Source organism: Nicotiana tabacum, chromosome 5 (assembly GCF_000715075.1).
Source record: "Nicotiana tabacum cultivar K326 chromosome 5, ASM71507v2, whole genome shotgun sequence".
Lineage (NCBI taxonomy): Eukaryota > Viridiplantae > Streptophyta > Magnoliopsida > Solanales > Solanaceae > Nicotiana > Nicotiana tabacum.
In genome coordinates this window covers 14,084,757-14,101,249 of record NC_134084.1, presented here as the reverse complement: position 1 = coordinate 14,101,249, position 16,493 = coordinate 14,084,757, and the positions used below count along the sequence as shown (strand labels likewise).

Genomic DNA, 16,493 nt, shown 5'->3' with positions numbered 1-16,493 from the left:
AAAAATTAACAAGCTATTAAGACAAACAACAATACACGTAGAATACACAAAAGAAAAATAGAAAAATACCTCTGAATCTTCAAATTTATTCAGACACAGACTCAACTTGGATTCGGACATTTTTGAGGCTGAACGGACTTTATTCGAAGTATTCTCAGTTGAGAATACCTCGATTAAAGTCTCTTAGACCTCAATCCTTTACTCGAATCAAGATCGGAAAATTTTTAGGGGTTTTGAAAGTTCTATTTGGGATTTAACCATTTCTGGTCGGATTCGAGGAGAACCAAACATGACACAAGGGTGAGGGTAGCCTAGGGGTCATTCGGTGTCAATTTAAAACAGATCTAGGTAAGTTCTTGTTTGGCTCGAATCTTCAAAAGAAGATTCGAGAAGCTCTGAAGTGATTCGAGCCAAACAAACACCGGATCCATACTCAGGATGACTAGGGGAAGCTATGGTGTCGATTTGGGACTGTTAGGTTTAGATCAGGTTTTCAGGCCAACCTTCGATTTAAGATTCGAAGGGTTGGGGCCTTATTCAAAGGAATCTAAGGTCTTATTCGTGTAGAGGATGTTCAGGGGATCTTAGGGTGTTATTTTGGTGACCGGCGGTGTTGATGCCGCCGGGTTTCAGACGGTGGAATCCTAGGGCGGCTAGGGTTAGGAATGGGGGTTTGGGGGACGATGATGAATAGTGTAGGAGGGGGGTGTTCAGTTAGGGGCCGGGGTAAAGGCTTGGATCTTATATAGGGGCGGGGTGGATTGATATCGTCCGTCCAATCAAGTAAGATGAAGGGCCAGGATTAATTCATTAAACCAAACGACGTCATTTGGTTTAAAGTTGGGGTCGGACTGAATCGGGTCAATGGGTCGGGTTATGGGTTGCGAGTAAGGGCAGGGGATATCAACCGTTGGTTGGATTTAATCCAACGGCCCTTGATGAGAGGTGACCAAACGTCGTCGTTTGGTTCTGGCTTTGAATTGGACCGGACAGGCTGTTTGGATTGGGCTGACGGGGGGGGGGGGGGGGGTAAATTGATTTGGGCCTGGATTTTAATCCAGGTCCAATTTTTCAACTTGTATATATATTTTTTATTTTCTGATTTTATTAATTAATAAAACCCTAATCAAAAATAAAAAACAAAAATTATCATTACAATAATATTAACTATAATTTTAACTTCACACAAAAAAAATATATTAATTACTCTATAACAATTATTTAACACATAGACAAAACATCAATCACATAGTGAAACATTTGAAATAGAACCAATGCATATTTTTGTGATTTTATTTAAATTATCTCTTAAATGCATAATTAAATCCTATATGCATGCAACATGTATTTTATTTTAATTTTTCATTTTATTAAGACAAAGTAAATATTTACGGACATAACACAAGTATTTAACACCACGCAAAATTCAAAAATTACACAGTAAAAGAAATTTATTTTATTTTTTGATTTATTTTGGAGTAGTTTTCGTAAAGCAAAAATCACGTGCTCACAGGACCTGCCTTGGTTGTCTTCATCATCATCGTCGTCATCAGAGGAGACAAGAAACCTGGCATCAGCTTCAAGCGCCTTAGCTTGATCTATCTCTTAGAGAGGTCAAAACCTTGAGCGTGGATTTCCTCGAGGGTCTCCCTCTAGGATTGGCAAATCACCAAGTCATTTCTCTGTCTCTCTCGATGGGAAGCCTCCCTTAGCTGCGTTTGAGCAGCCTCAGCATCGACCAAGTATACGGCTATGGATTTGGCAGCCACGATCTTCATCTCCCCGACCTCTACCTTGGCCTCAACAAGCTTGGCTTCGAGCTCCTTAATACTTTTAGCCTAGGCTGAACTTTTCTCTTTAGCACCCCGAAATTGGACCTCGACCCATGACAGTTTGACCAAATCATCCTCTTTCTCCGTAGCAAGGTGGTCTATGTTCTCCTTCCATCGATCACAGTCAACTTTGATTTGATCGATTTCCCCTCCGAGCAGCTCGATCATATCCAGCTTTTGCTGCAACTGAGATACTGAAGTATTAGCCTTAACAGTTGGGTCGAGACCACACTCTTTCAAAATGAAATTTACCTACTCGTCTAGCTCAGCCTCTTCCTTACGAGCCCAGAACAAGTCCGCTCAAAGGTGTTACATCCCATGTTTTCGTACGTGAGAGTACGTCGTAAGCCAATTGATGTAAGCTCGGAAATGAGATAATTTTTGAAAGGACATAATTTAAGTTCATCATGTTATATTGGAGGTTACAAATCTTTAAGATCGTGAATAACAAGTACCAAAAGGGTTGGAAAGCTTAGACGCTAAACGAATTGAAGAAAATCAGTTTCGTCGAAAGTCGACAAGTTTGGAATGTCATAACATATACTTTTGGGGTGAGACTAGGGTGATTGACATGATGAGGAAGTTAAGTTATGAGTTATTTTAGTCTTATTTTATGTTTTTAAGTCAAGCGAGTTGTGGAACAAAAGTTGGCAAAGGTCATCACAAGTTGCATTCATAATGTGCTGAACTTTAGGTCAAATGTAGTTGCACTTTTCTCCCAATATACTTGGAGTCAAGGGCTTATATACATATCAAATTGAAGATCTACAAGTATAGTTTCTAATTAATTAAACCGTTCATCGATAAGACATTGGACTAGAGATATATTCACGTTTTCGCGAGACTGCGCAAGCAGCTCCCATGGGACCCACAAAGTTGGTTTAAACTTCAGCTTGTATTTAAGTCATTTATATGTCGTTTTAACTCATATTTTCTCATCTAAAACAGTTCCTAAACCCTCATAAATGCTCTCCAAGTATTCCTCCATGATTCTACGGTGCAAACCTAAGATAAAAACAGTAATCCAACGCTAGAAATCCCGTGGTGCTTGCTAGATCGTAGTTCTTCATCTTGTGGCTATTTTGGAGGATTCTTCAAAGGTAAGTAACCTCAGATTTTGTGTTGTTCTTTATGATTAAGCTAAGAATGATTACCTCTTTCATGTATATTAGAGTTTCAAGGCGAAATACAAGTGTTTACATACCAACATGTACACAAAAGTTAATTCAAGAAGAGAATACAACTCTTATAGGGTTGTGGTATGATTGAGGGTTGTTGTGAGCTACACCGGCTGGGGATTTCAATTTGTGTCTACTACCTAAGGTAATTAAATCATGTTCTTGGTTGTGCTTAAGATCAATCATGTGTTGGTTGAGTTGTTTGAGTGAAAATCTACAAGATAGTAATTGACATGGCATAAGGAATCGTTATCTTTTTTGTGGGCTGTATTGAGGCTATATATATGGTTTGTTCTGGATGGAAATTTTTATAAATATTTTTATTCTGTTTTGACTGTTGTTGTTAAGCTTATCTATGTGCTAATTCAGTGGATTGAAGAAGATAACATGAAAAATAAGATGTTAGCGATAAAGGTTAAGGTGCTAGGTGTGTGGACTATATTTGAAGATTATGCTTATGATGTTTTGGGTTGAAAATAATATGGAAAGTATAAGTATGATGTTATATATGTTGTAGGCAGATTCATGGAAAAGGAATTGGATTCAAACCATATTTTATTAATCGTAAATCGAGCTTGCCGCTCAAAATGGTTGTTGAACAAATCGAAGAGCTTATTGTGAATTATATTGTTGTTGTTTGGGTTGTTTGGTGACTTTTGGTAACATATGGGATCTAGTAAAAATAAGGGAGGTGCTGTCTATTTTCTTGTAGAATATTGGTTTCCAAATATGAGAGTTACAACGCTTATATGATGATGACGAAAGTTGGTTTACTCATTGTAGACGTAAGAAGATCATATTGAGCTTACTTGAAGATTGGATAGAAGATTTCAAAGGTATGTTAAGGCACTTCCTTCATTATTTTGGCATGATCTAAAGTGAAATGAATATGCTATTTCATAAAGGATCTACTCGTAGCAACTAAGGTTGCCCATGTTGTTCTTTCCTTATAAAGTTATTCTAAGCAAGTATGTATGATCCTTGAATCCTATAGAAGTTCATATTGATGTTATGATGTCCATAATGTTAACCATAGGTGCAACGACCTTACGTCACTCCCAAAGGTTTAGAACGTGATTCCATGAGTCTAGCATGCATTATATATATATGTATCTATTTTACTCTATCGAGCTACGCTATAGTCAATCGGGTACGACACCTATTGTGCAACCATTGATTAGTTGGGTTTACCGAGCTCCATTTGATCGGGTACGATTCTACCGAGCCTTATGATGGTCGGGTATGTTTTTACCGAGTCCTCTTTGAGGCCGGGTACGATATGATGATGATAATGCCCACAGAGGCGTATGTTTTTAAAAGTTTATGTATATATATGTATTATGCATTTCATATCAGTAGCCCCCAGAGGCACTTAGATGTTACAGGTTATATCTTCTCTATCTCTCTTTACATTACTGTTCTTATTTATGTTTTTTTGCCTTACATACTCGTTACTTTATTCGTACTAACATCCCTTTTGCCTGGGGATGCTACATTTCATGCCCGTAGGTCCTGATTGATAGGTTGACAGTCCTCCAAGTAGGCTATCAGCTCAGCGGAAGGTGTTTGTGCACTCCACTTTCTCCAGAATTGCCTATTTGGTCAGTATGCTTTGGATATGTATTGATTGGTATGGCGGGGCCCTGTCTCGACCTTTATGATTTTATGTACTCTTAGAGGCTTGTAGACAGATATCAGTTGTATGGATACTTGTATGGTCTTGTCGGCTTATATTTTGAGTTTACAAATGGTCATGTCGGCCTTATAGGCCCGTATGTCACATGTATAAGTTTGTATATCATGTTGGGTCATCATATGTTCAGTATTCCCTTATGTTTTATTCATGTTATATAATGACGGGTTTTCTGGCTCATTTACCCATGATAGTATAATAAGAAATATATGTTATGTTGGTACTCGGTTGAGTAAGGCACTAGGTGCCCGTCGCGGCCCTTCGGTTTGGGTGGTGACAAAAGGTTCTCTAAGCTCCTCCTCTTTTTGACAGCAAAGGAGCTTCAAAGCATTCCTCTCCTCCGAGGTCTTCTGGAGCTCGGTCTCGCATTGACTCAGATCGGCCCTAAACTTGGTGAAAGCCTACGCAAAAATAAAGATATAAGGTAGGATAAAGGGAGAAGAATGAAAGAGAAATTGCAACAATGAGAATTAGTACTTACTCGAGATAAAAGGCGTTGGGGGCATTGGGCCTCTTTAAAAAGGGTGGATGCATCGTTGAGATCGGTGGCATCATTAACCCCGGTAAAGCAATCCCGGAAAGGATCCTCTTCACTGGGGACTCCGCCTATATCAGGCATCTGCAAAGCCCGAGTATCCTTTATGGCCTCCTTAGAAAAGGCCGATAGAGAAGGAGAGTGACCTATTGTCATGGCCCCGAGCGAATTGCTCGGGGTGCTCTGATCAACCCTATGGGTCCCAGAACCGTCCCCCTCTAGCGTGCTTGTTGATGCCTGAGGGATAATCTCAACCTCAGGCGATTTTGGGGCTTTTCCCGAATCTTTCTTCGAAGCCTCCTCGTCAAAAGGCAGGGTCTCGACAATCGCCTTCGACTTGGAAGGTTTGGCGACCTCAGCTGGCTTCCTTGCTCGAAACACCAGCGTGGAGTCGTCTCCCTCATCTTCATCTTCTTCTTCTCCCAAATGGCAGGCCGACTCTATAGTCGCAGGGATGTGATTTCTCCTGCATCTTTGAATTGGAGCCCTTGTAGGTTGAGAATCCTCAGACTCTGAGACTCTCTCCCTCTTATTATCTTTCCCCCACTTTGGGGCCGGGGATTCGATCTCTTCCCTGGCGAGGCCAACCTCATTTCGGCGACATATCCAATGGATGCATAAAAGAAAGTCAAATATAAATAAAGAGAAATGTTACAAAAAAAAGTGGAGGAGGACATCGAAAGTTTACGGAATAAACTTACGATGATGTTTGGCTTCCCATCTGCCCCTTTCCAAGTCACGCCAGCAGCCCTCGGCATGGGAGGAAGTTGCAGCCAGCTTCCGGACTCAGTCCTCAAGGTCGGGAACCGCGTAAGGCATCCAAGCAACCGTTGAAAAATAGGTGAAGGCATTACATAAAGCAAAATATGGAGCACGAAGACTAATGGATAAAAAACATCACTTATGTTCGGGGTTCCACTTCTCTAGGAACGACAATTTCTCCTCTATGAGGATGTCGCAGGTCCTAACCCGCACGAATCGGCTCATCCAACCCTGATCTTTGTCCTTATCGCTGCTCGCAAAAAAGGCCTTCGTCGCTCGGCGTTGGATCTTGATCAACCTTCGATAAAGTCGAGGTCGATATAACTGTATCAGGTGGTTGAGGGTGAACTCCAGCCCCTTGGCCTTGCTAGAAAAGAAACGGAGCATGATTACTATGTGCCAAAATGAGGGGTAAACCTGGGCGAGGGTGACTTGGTACCTCTTGCAAAAATCAATAATAACTGGGTCGATAGGACCCAGTGTAAAGGGGTAAGCATAGACACTCAGGAACCCCTCCACGTGAGTGGTAATGCTCTCTTTGGGATCGTGGATCTGTACCACGACATCAGCCCCCCAGCCACAATCTCTCTTCACATTCTCGAGGTGTTTCGCCGTTATCGAGCAAATGTATCTCGACATGTGCTCACATCAACCAGGGATCGATGGAGGGTTCTCAACTTTGAAGTCCTTCTTTAAAACACAGAGGCTGGGAACGTACTCATAAGGGAGCAGTTCCACCGGCGTTTTATCACCGGTCGGCCAGGAAGAAGAGGAAGAAGCCTTCTCCTTTTGTGGGACGGTTTTTGAGGTTTTCGCCATTGGTTCAGGTGGAAGAAAGCGGAAAGAGGTGGAGTTTGGTATTTTTGGTGCTAAAAGATTGAATCAACGGGCGGTGAAAGAAAAGAGATGGAGAGAGGAAAAGACCTAGAAAACTTGGTGAAGATGAAGGTAAAGTTTTGATTCAAATGGGGAACCTGTATTTATAGATTCACGACGACGGTTCGATGGCACTAGTGGCCGACCGTCACTGGCAAGCATTAATGGTTTGGGGAACCGAACCGACGGGACGTTTCGGTCACCTCAAGCCCTTATGTCACAGGGATGGCGTCATTATCGAGGTCTCCAGAAAATCGAGGCTCAAGTCGTTTCTAATCATTTTATTCTATGAAACGAGGGGACTATCTGTATACGGTGGAAATCGGGGCTACCCGATTTTGTTCTTCGGTGGAAGAAGTGATACCACGTCGGAAGATCAGGACATCGAGCTCGGGGTCGAAGTTCCTTTCCAATGTCGAGGCCGATATCACTTACCGAGGTCAGAAGAAGGCATGCTTCGAGATGATGCCGATATGATTCAGTAACAAAAAGAGCGAGATACCCACAACGGATCGGAGATCACGGTGTGAATTTCGGAATGGATTGGTCTTCGACGGTTAAACAATTGTCAAATATGATTTCCTACTATAATTAGAAGTGTACCTTATTTAGGACTCCCCTATTATATAAGGGGGGACCTCATTCATTTGTAACCAACATTGTTCACTGAGAAAAAAATATATGCTCATTACTTTCTTGCTACTTCACTTACTGTTCATCAGAGTTGCTTTATAATTAGCTATTCCTATTATCACACCTCGAGACTATCACATATCGATGTCGAGATTTGGCTTGCATAGTGATTTGATTTACTTTGTTCTCTAATTTATTTATTTAATTCCTTGTTTATCAATTGGTACTGGATTAAATCACATATCCTTAAAACCACAATGTAAATTTAATTGTTACTCGAATTTTAGGGTAAACAAATGCTCACTTGACACTTCTTAAAATTATTTTTTAAAATTAACCAATGTAATAGAGTTTCAATTTCCACAAAAATATAATGGAGTTTAAAATGTGGAAATTAAAGTGACAATTTTTAATTTATAAAGGCTAAACATACTAATCATTTGTGAATTTTATTTTAAATTTGAATTAATGGGGCCGGTGAATAGTGGATAGGACTAAAGAGGTAATACTATATGAAAAAAGGGGAACTGAAATAAAAAATATTTAATTATGTAACCAGAAAATCCAAGCTATAAGATAGTGACTGTGTGCGCGCGTGAGAAAACTTGAAACGCAGAGCCCATTGAAGAAGACATGCAACAATGAACAATCACATTCCCCACCACCCCATTCCTAATACCCAAGATCCGGATCCCCAATTCCCCAACCCGAATGAAGATCCAAACCCGAATCCCCCTCCTCAACCCCAACCTCGCCGTCCTCGGGGCTTCGCCGCCACAAACACCGCCGCCGGAGTAACAAACAAGAGCAGAAAAGAGAGAGAAAAGGAGAAAGAGCGAACGAAGCTACGAGAACGTCACCGGCGAGCAATTACGAGCCGAATGCTCGCCGGACTCCGTCAGTACGGGAATTTCCCGCTTCCTGTACGTGCTGATATGAATGATGTACTCGCTGCACTTGCTCGTCAAGCCGGTTGGACCGTTGAACCTGATGGTACCACTTATAGACAATCTCCTCCTACTACTACTAATAATAATGCTTCCAATATGGTGAGTGCTATTACTCAATGGCAATGTTCTTTTATAAATTATCTAAATTGTGTTAAATTATCCGAATTGTTTGTTGTTAAACTAATCTCGAGCTCAGCTTTTGGGTTGAGCTTGGTCCAAAGTCTATTATCTAACACAGTTACCAGCGTAATTTTGCTATGAAGTTTGAATTTTAACCTAATGTTTTGCCAAAGTTTCGGACTTTATAGTTTACGTTTGATAATTTTTAGTGTTTATGTTATGTACCTCTATTCATTTCGTAGTATAGAGGGTACTCCACTTAATCCATTAAACAATGCCGTTTTACCTTTTCAATGAGATAGAGATCACGTTTACCCAGGAAGTTTAGCTTAGCAGTCATTAAAATGTTTGAAACCCATGGGGATGAGGGTTCAAATTCCGGCAGAATAAAAACGTTAGGTGATTTCTTCATGAGCCTTGGCGGATAGAGTTACCGATACCTTTGTTTTTTGGTGGTAGAAATCGAGGTGCACACAAACTGGCCCAGACACTACCTTTTTGGAAAGAAAATTTAGATTATAACGTCTTTTTTTAAAAAAAAAAGGGGGGGGGGGGGGAGGGGAATTGGAAAAGTATTGACTAAAAATCATGCTTTGCTTGCACTGCTTCTGTTGCTGCAAAGATAGCATCTATTCTCATTGGGATGCGATATCTTCTTGATATTCTGTTTAAACTTTAAACTGTCGCCAAATATGATGTCTTAATTTTCATTACTACTGAATAAATTGCACAGGGGCCTTATCAGGTGATGTCTGTTGAGTGTCCGGTTTCTGGTAGTTCTTTGAGAAATTGTTCAACCAGAGCATCCGTGGACTGTCATCCATCAGTGCCAAGGATCAATGAGAGTTTATCGCCAGCATCTTTTGATTCTATTGTAGTCACAGAAAGTGACACGAAGGCTGATAAATTTACATGTACCAGTACAATGAATTCTACAGAATGTTTAGAGGCGGGCCAGGTAAATTCCAAGTTCTTGTAAGCTGAGGATACTGTATGTTAAGGATAATCTTCAATGTTGCTTTGGGGTTTATTACTTATCTTGATGTATTACACCGTCCTAACCATTTTCATTAGAGTGCCGTATGCCACTCTTAAGAAAAAACTAATTGGTTGTTTTGGCATAAATGAGAACTTAGGAAGATTGAAGATACAGCATCCTCCATCCCCTTATTTGATAAGTTCCAACTCAAAGGGGGGAAAGGAGACTCTGCTACTAAATCTGAGTTATTTAATATTAGGTTTATCTTCTTTTTTGTATTTTGGACTGTTTTATTCGCTTTTTAATCTCTCTCTCTCCCCCTCCCTCCTCTCTCTCTGTGTGATATTGAACGACTTAAGCATCATGCAGGAACCCATGAAATTGATCGAGTAGGTCATCTGTACATTTTTTGGGTAGATTAAAGATATAAATAATGTCAGGGTCGATGCAGCTTCAAGGTGCGAGGTTCATTTGAGCCCAATACTTCCGATGCGGATTATAAATAAATGTGTAAAAATCCACTAAAATTACAAAAGATAGTATATATGAATGCATAACTTTAAAATATAATGGGTTCAATGCTAAAAACCTAAAAAGTTACCATAAAAGATTAAATCCTCGATCCGCATTGGTATAAAGTTATAAATTTCTTGTCCTGGTTGTTGTCATGTCCCCTAATTCTCAAAAGTTTTTGTGTCTCTGCATCTTTTGTTCATGCTATTTAAGCTGCGTCAATGTGAGATGGCATATTTGATGTACTAATTGCTTCTTCCACTTCGGACATATCTGATAGAGTGGTTTATCTTTTCTCCTACATGGGAAGATGTTAATGCTGACTTTCTTCTTTCAAAATCTCACAGTGATGTTGGAAGTTTATTTTATGATCAACTCTTCAAGCTTCGAAGATTCTAGTACTATGAGTTTATCTTAGAACCGAAGAGCAGACTTAACCATTCTTAATTCAACATAGTTGCTTGTACAGTTTGTAAGCTATTTTTAATTAGTGGCCGGGCTACATTAGTTCTCCTAATAGTAACAAATGACAGACTCAGCTGTTCTTGATTTGGCATGGTTGCTCAGCATGGTTGCTTGTATAGTTTGTAAGCTAGTTTTTATTTGTGGTTGGACTACGTTAGTTCTCCCATTGGATGATAAATGGAAAAGGAAAACTAACAAGTTACTTGTTGCAGCTCATGCAAGAACTTCACTCTGGGGAGCATGGAATTGGTTTATCAGGAACTCAATACGTCCCTGTTTTTGTTATGCTCTCTGTAAGCAGCTTTCTCCTTAAAGTATTTTTATTCTTCATACATGTATAAGGTGGACGCGCCAAGTTTCAAGATTCCTTCTCTCGTTTGTTAATGACTTTCCGTGTTCAACATTCAAAAGAAAGCACAAACTGATTATTTATCATCTAGTTGCCACTATGCAGCATCATGTGTTCACATGTTCGACTTTCTAATTATCCATATCTAAGTCATGGCTTTGTTTTTGGCAGAGTGGTCTAATCAACAATTTCTGCCAGTTGATGGATCCTGATAGTGTTAAACAGGAGCTGCAGCAGCTTAAGTCTTTAAAAATCGATGGGGTTATGGTAAATTGCTGGTGGGGCATCGTTGAAAGCTGGGTACCTCAGAAATACGAGTGGTCTGGCTACAGGGAATTGTTCAACATAATCCGAGATTTCAAATTGAAATTGCAGGTATTAGAAAACTCATAAACATATTATACTCATATTGAGGCCTCGGTATCCCTAACAAGTTTTAAACGAGTCATCTTTTTGTGGGAACCCTGGTCTTTCCTGCTCTTTTCATTGCTGTGTGTTCCAAACCATCCATTCTTAAGATGCATCATTACATCTACACTCTGGAATGTCATTTGCTCCATTCCTTGAGGGGAATTGGTAAATGTTCGCATTTTATGTTCACATCAAGACATTTCTGGAGCTCTAGCTTATCTAGACATATTTATGGATTTTCCAATAATTGAGTGTTTTATGGATTTTTTTTTTTAAAATCCACAAAGGTTGTCATGGCATTTCATGAATATGGAGGAATTGATACCAGTGGCATGTTCATATCCCTTCCTCAGTGGGTTATGGAGATAGGAAAAGGCAATCAGGATATATTCTTTACTGATCGTCAAGGCAGAAGGAACACTGAATGCCTATCCTGGGGCATTGACAAAGAACGAGTATTAAGAGGTAGAACTGCCATCGAGGTATTGAATTTTCCTTTATTTTTTCAAGAGAGAAAAGCTAACATTCCCTGATTCTTGGGAAGGGAATATCTCTCTTGTAGATGTTACCCAATCATGTAAATCCTATTGTCAACCGAATTATGAATAAATTGTATTTTCCAAGGAACTTTCCACAAGACTAGTTTTAGGAGTGAAAAATAATGTGGCTTTCGCAATAGCTGTCTGTATCATTTCCTACATAAAGAGTGTTTTCTCCGTATGATTGACTCCGTTGAAGATGAGACGAAATTAAAGCAAAAACTAAAAAGAAAAAAGTACAGTAATCTTCTCCATTGTGACTAAACCTTTAGTTTTTTGATCACTAGTTTAAAATCCAATTTTGCCCCACTTGTGGGATCCTACTGCGTTGTTGTAGTTTAAAATCCAATTTTGCAGGTTTACTTTGACATGATGAGAAGCTTCCGAACTGAATTTGATGACTTGTTCGCTGATGGCCTAATTTCTGCTGTTGAAATTGGACTTGGAGCGTCTGGGGAGCTAAAGTACCCTTCTTTTTCTGAAAGGATGGGGTGGAGGTATCCTGGTATTGGTGAGTTTCAGGTACTTGTTATAGGAAGGCTGTGATGTATAGTTGTTATGTGATTTGGTCATATTACTTAGTCTTCACTGTCTATAACTCTAGAAAAAGATCGGATCTTGTTCCCTGGGTCTGTTTGATAAACCTTGCTGTGCCTGAAATGCTCGAGTCTGACACTGATTGGTTCTTCGTTAACCCAAGTCAATCATTTTAATGTAGTTAAATTGTCAAACTTATAAAGTGATTAGTTGTCTTCCTATGTAGAAATTTCATATAATGTTATGATTTCTATTGATATGGCTATCCATCTTGCGTCAAATTGTTGCATAAAAGTGATGGAGTGACTATCAGTTTCTATCTTACTTTAATTGTAATATTTGTAGCCAAAGGAATACCTCGAGTGCAAATTTGGAGTTGAGCCGACGGAAGCGGGAGTTGAACCGGATAACTACTATATTTACATCCTGAATATGCATTTAAAACCCTTTAGAAGATTAGTGGGAACTCTTATAACTAGATTTATCAGTTTGTTGAATAAAGGATTTTTTTGTTTGATTTGGTTAATTTATTTCAGCATCTAATTTAATATCTCTGCAATGGTTGAACCTGTGAGACATGCCACAGAATTCTGTATCCTGGACAGCCTTAATTCTCCCATTATCTCCGTGATCGATACACTAATGCTTCTTGCTTTTTTAGTGAAATTCCATTATGCAGTCTTGATGGATCCTCTAATTGGCTTCTACCTGTTCCAGTGCTACGATAAATATTCTCTGCAGAATCTGCGAAAAGCTGCAACATCAAGGGGACACTCTTTCTGGGCGAAGGGACCTGATAACGCTGGTTATTACAATTCCAAGCCACATGAAACTGGATTCTTCTGTGAACGAGGTGATTATGATAGCTACTATGGGCGATTTTTCCTCCATTGGTATAGACAGGTCTTAATAGATCATGCTGATAATGTTCTCTCCCTGGCAACTCTTGCTTTTGAGGGAGTGCAGATTGTTGTGAAGGTACGTATATTGGCTAGTTCAGTTCATCATACTTTTTTGACCTCGTTCTGCTTATTTCCTATATTTGGGCTTTTGTTCTTTGTCACAAATGGCATACATACATTTCCAATTATTCAAATGGTATTTGTTTATGCTCTTTTCATCCCAAATCAATAGTCTTTAAAAGGTCAGCGCGGTGCACTATGCGCTCCCGCTATGCATGGTGTCTGGGCAAAGGCCAGAATTATTTGACCAATTTTTGAAATGCTATCTCTACTTCAGATAATATCATGTTTTTTAATAAAAGAAGTTAGAGATTTGAAAACTGCCCAGGAGTGCTAAAAGTTGCAAAAAAAAATTTAGTTCAAAAAATGTGAATGTTTTTGGTCAAATATAATTTTGTTTTGCACTCATGAAGCGGAATTAATAATCCCTTTTGGGTTTCTTCTGATAAGTGAAATTGAGCTTAGCTGGTGCACGTTGACACTAGTATCTTAGGTAAATGACACAAAGTATTAAATTGTCTAAAAAATTTACAGTATGTTGAATGAAGAACTTGGATTCATACAAGTGTATCTTTTCCTGGTAAATGAGTTTCCTTTTCTGCAGATTCCAGCAATTTATTGGTGGTACAGAACGAGCAGCCATGCGGCAGAGGTCACAGCTGGATATTACAACCCCACGAACCAGGACGGCTATTCTCCAGTGTTTGAAGTTCTCAAAAAGCACTCCATGACAGTAAAATTTATCTGCTCAGGATTTCAGGTTCCAGAAACTGATGATGCGTTGGCAGATCCAGATGGTTTGAGTTGGCAGGTTATTGACTTCTAACATCCATTTGAGAACTCTCTTAAGGGCCATAAATGAATTCCATTAGAAGATGAAACTCATTTCGACCTCCACATGCACTCACAGAAACCTTAGGACATATGTTTCGGATAGCACGAGTTTGTTTTTTCTTTTCTTACCTCTTGAACACCGTTCCATTTCTGCAGATCCTGAATTCAGCATGGGATAAGGCGCTTCCTGTTGCTGGTCAAAACACATTTCCATGTTATGATAGAGAAGGATTGATGAGGCTGGTTGAGACTGCAAAGCCTAGAAATGATCCTGATCATCACCGTTTCTCTTTTTTTGCGTTTCAACAACCATTGCCTTTGGTTCAGAGTGCAATATGCATCTCAGAACTGGACTACTTTATCAAATCCATGCATGGTATAGTTTTCTGATTGTCAATATTATTACCTTATCTTTTTGGTCTGCCAAATATACTACATCTAATTCAAGTAGTTCTGAAGAATATGAACTTCGTCGTTTTGATTTTCAGAAGTAACGAACACAAAGTTTTGATGTGTAAACCGGAATAATATATTCACTTACATTTCTTAACCATACTCTTTTAAGTCTCATTCAGTGATCAGAAAAGAAGTTAAAACTTTTGTTTAGATGCCTTTGTAGGGTAGGTTAAATGGTTTTATTTGGTTAGGAAAGAGTGATCAATCTCATCGAATACGTTTATCTGCATAATTTTCGAGTTTTTTGAGCTGTAGTAGATCCCTATAACTTTGACTAACTTGTATGCATTCTCGTCTCTATTTTCAGGAGAAATCATCAACAATGTGGAATCTTAAGTTGGTATATAACTATTTATAGAATCTTAATTGAAGTGAAGAGGATCTTTTATCAACTTCAAGACTTTCGTACTCCGTTACTATCCAAATTTATTGGTCTGTTCATGTAACTGTAAATGGAATTCCGCTAATTTATTTTTTAAAATTACACTTTCAATGGTAAGTACAACTATTCGCATCAAGATGACGAGGAACAAGCAGTTCGTTGGTTTTTCTTTTTTCGCTTTGGTTGAAACAGTAGAATCATGCTTGGTTTCAATGACCATGTTATGCAGTAGGCTATATACATCAAAAGTGAAGTGTGTTTGGTATGAATTGATTTTTGGAAACAGTACCAGAGAGGGTTCGTGCTCTTGCCATCAAAGAATTTTGTTGGAATGGCTAGACATTTTATCTGACTTTTTTTTATAGCCGAGAATTCGCGTCTTCTCGAGGACCAATTTGCAAACAGTTCGAGATTTAGTGGATAATAAGCTCGTCTTGTTATCCTTCTCCAATTAGATATTGATTCTTTTTGTTCTGCGTCAGGGATCGAACTTGTAATGTACGTTTAATTATATTTATACATTCACTTATAGCTCTCTTACCACCGGGGGCGGGCATCGGTTCGGCCGTAAATGTTATCGGTTCGGCATATGGATTATCAGTTTATAAATATGCTAAACTGATAACCGAACCGATAAAGTGTCGGTTATCGGGCATCGGGTATTGGTTAGTCAATCCTTAGCAGTTCGGTTATCTGTTTACCCGATAAGAATAAAAAATATCCAAAAATTTCATTTTTTTAAATAGAAATCGTGATCATACTGTAAAGGGAAAGAAACTGATTTTTTACTCTTAAAAAAAGAGCAATTAAATTTCTTTTTTAGAAATCTTAATGAATGATCTCAGTTTTCAAAGTTATAAGTTAGTTGGAGTAAGGAATAAGACATTCAATAATCTAATCTTACTAACCACCTCACTACAGGCCTACATAATTCACGAGAAAATAATAAATCCTAATATTGTAAATACTAATGAATCAGTGCAACAAAAGAAACAAATAGAAAAACCAAAAATTTGAATTATTTATTTTTAAAGTTTAAAACTAATAATCTTAACTGAAGAATTAAAATGAGAAATTTAGAAAAGTTTAAAACTTACTCTGAGGATTAAGGCCTGAAGATGAAGAGTAACTGCGGAGAGAATTGAAAGAATGAAGCCTGTGGCTTTATAGGGATGGGATCCCCTCCAGTGACTTTTTATCCAGTTTTGCTCAATGGTTGTACTGATTAAGTACATGTGGCAATCCCACTATTCTATGGCTGAGATCTACTATTCTAAATATGGTAAAATAATGTGAATAAAATATAATAAAAAATTTAAAAGCCACTAACGGAAACGTTTAATGTAACGGCATGCCCCTTGAAAGTCAAGTCTTTAAAGCTGCACAATGCAGCATATGGTGCCCACCAATTTGAGCAACGTAACAATAAAAAAATTACTGGAATAATTTTATTAGATGAATTAACACCTATTACTAGAGCTCAACTC

General features: G+C 38.8%; 1 protein-coding gene across 1 annotated transcript; it reads left to right on the top strand.

Annotated features, from left to right (window-relative positions):
• The first annotated feature begins 8,080 nt into the window (after positions 1-8,080).
• LOC107786698 (beta-amylase 8) lies at positions 8,081-15,142 on the top strand. The gene is made up of 10 exons (XM_016608218.2): positions 8,081-8,558; positions 9,313-9,537; positions 10,749-10,829; positions 11,057-11,260; positions 11,584-11,778; positions 12,193-12,357; positions 13,090-13,350; positions 13,939-14,145; positions 14,325-14,544; positions 14,932-15,142. The coding sequence occupies exons 1-10, from the start codon at positions 8,151-8,153 to the stop codon at positions 14,958-14,960; spliced, it is 1,995 nt and encodes a 664-aa protein (XP_016463704.2). The 5' UTR covers positions 8,081-8,150; the 3' UTR covers positions 14,961-15,142.
• Positions 15,143-16,493: the final 1,351 nt, after the last annotated feature.

What these genes read in the sequence shown, in the direction of transcription:
- LOC107786698 (XM_016608218.2), top strand. Translation starts at nt 8,151, where the DNA reads ATGAACAATCACATTCCCCACCACCCCATTCCTAATACCCAAGATCCG. An exon ending in CTGTTTTTGTTATGCTCTCT is followed by an intron (nt 10,830 to 11,056) that starts GTAAGCAGCTTT and finishes TGTTTTTGGCAG; the next exon opens with AGTGGTCTAATCAACAATTT. An exon ending in ATTTCAAATTGAAATTGCAG is followed by an intron (nt 11,261 to 11,583) that starts GTATTAGAAAAC and finishes AAATCCACAAAG; the next exon opens with GTTGTCATGGCATTTCATGA.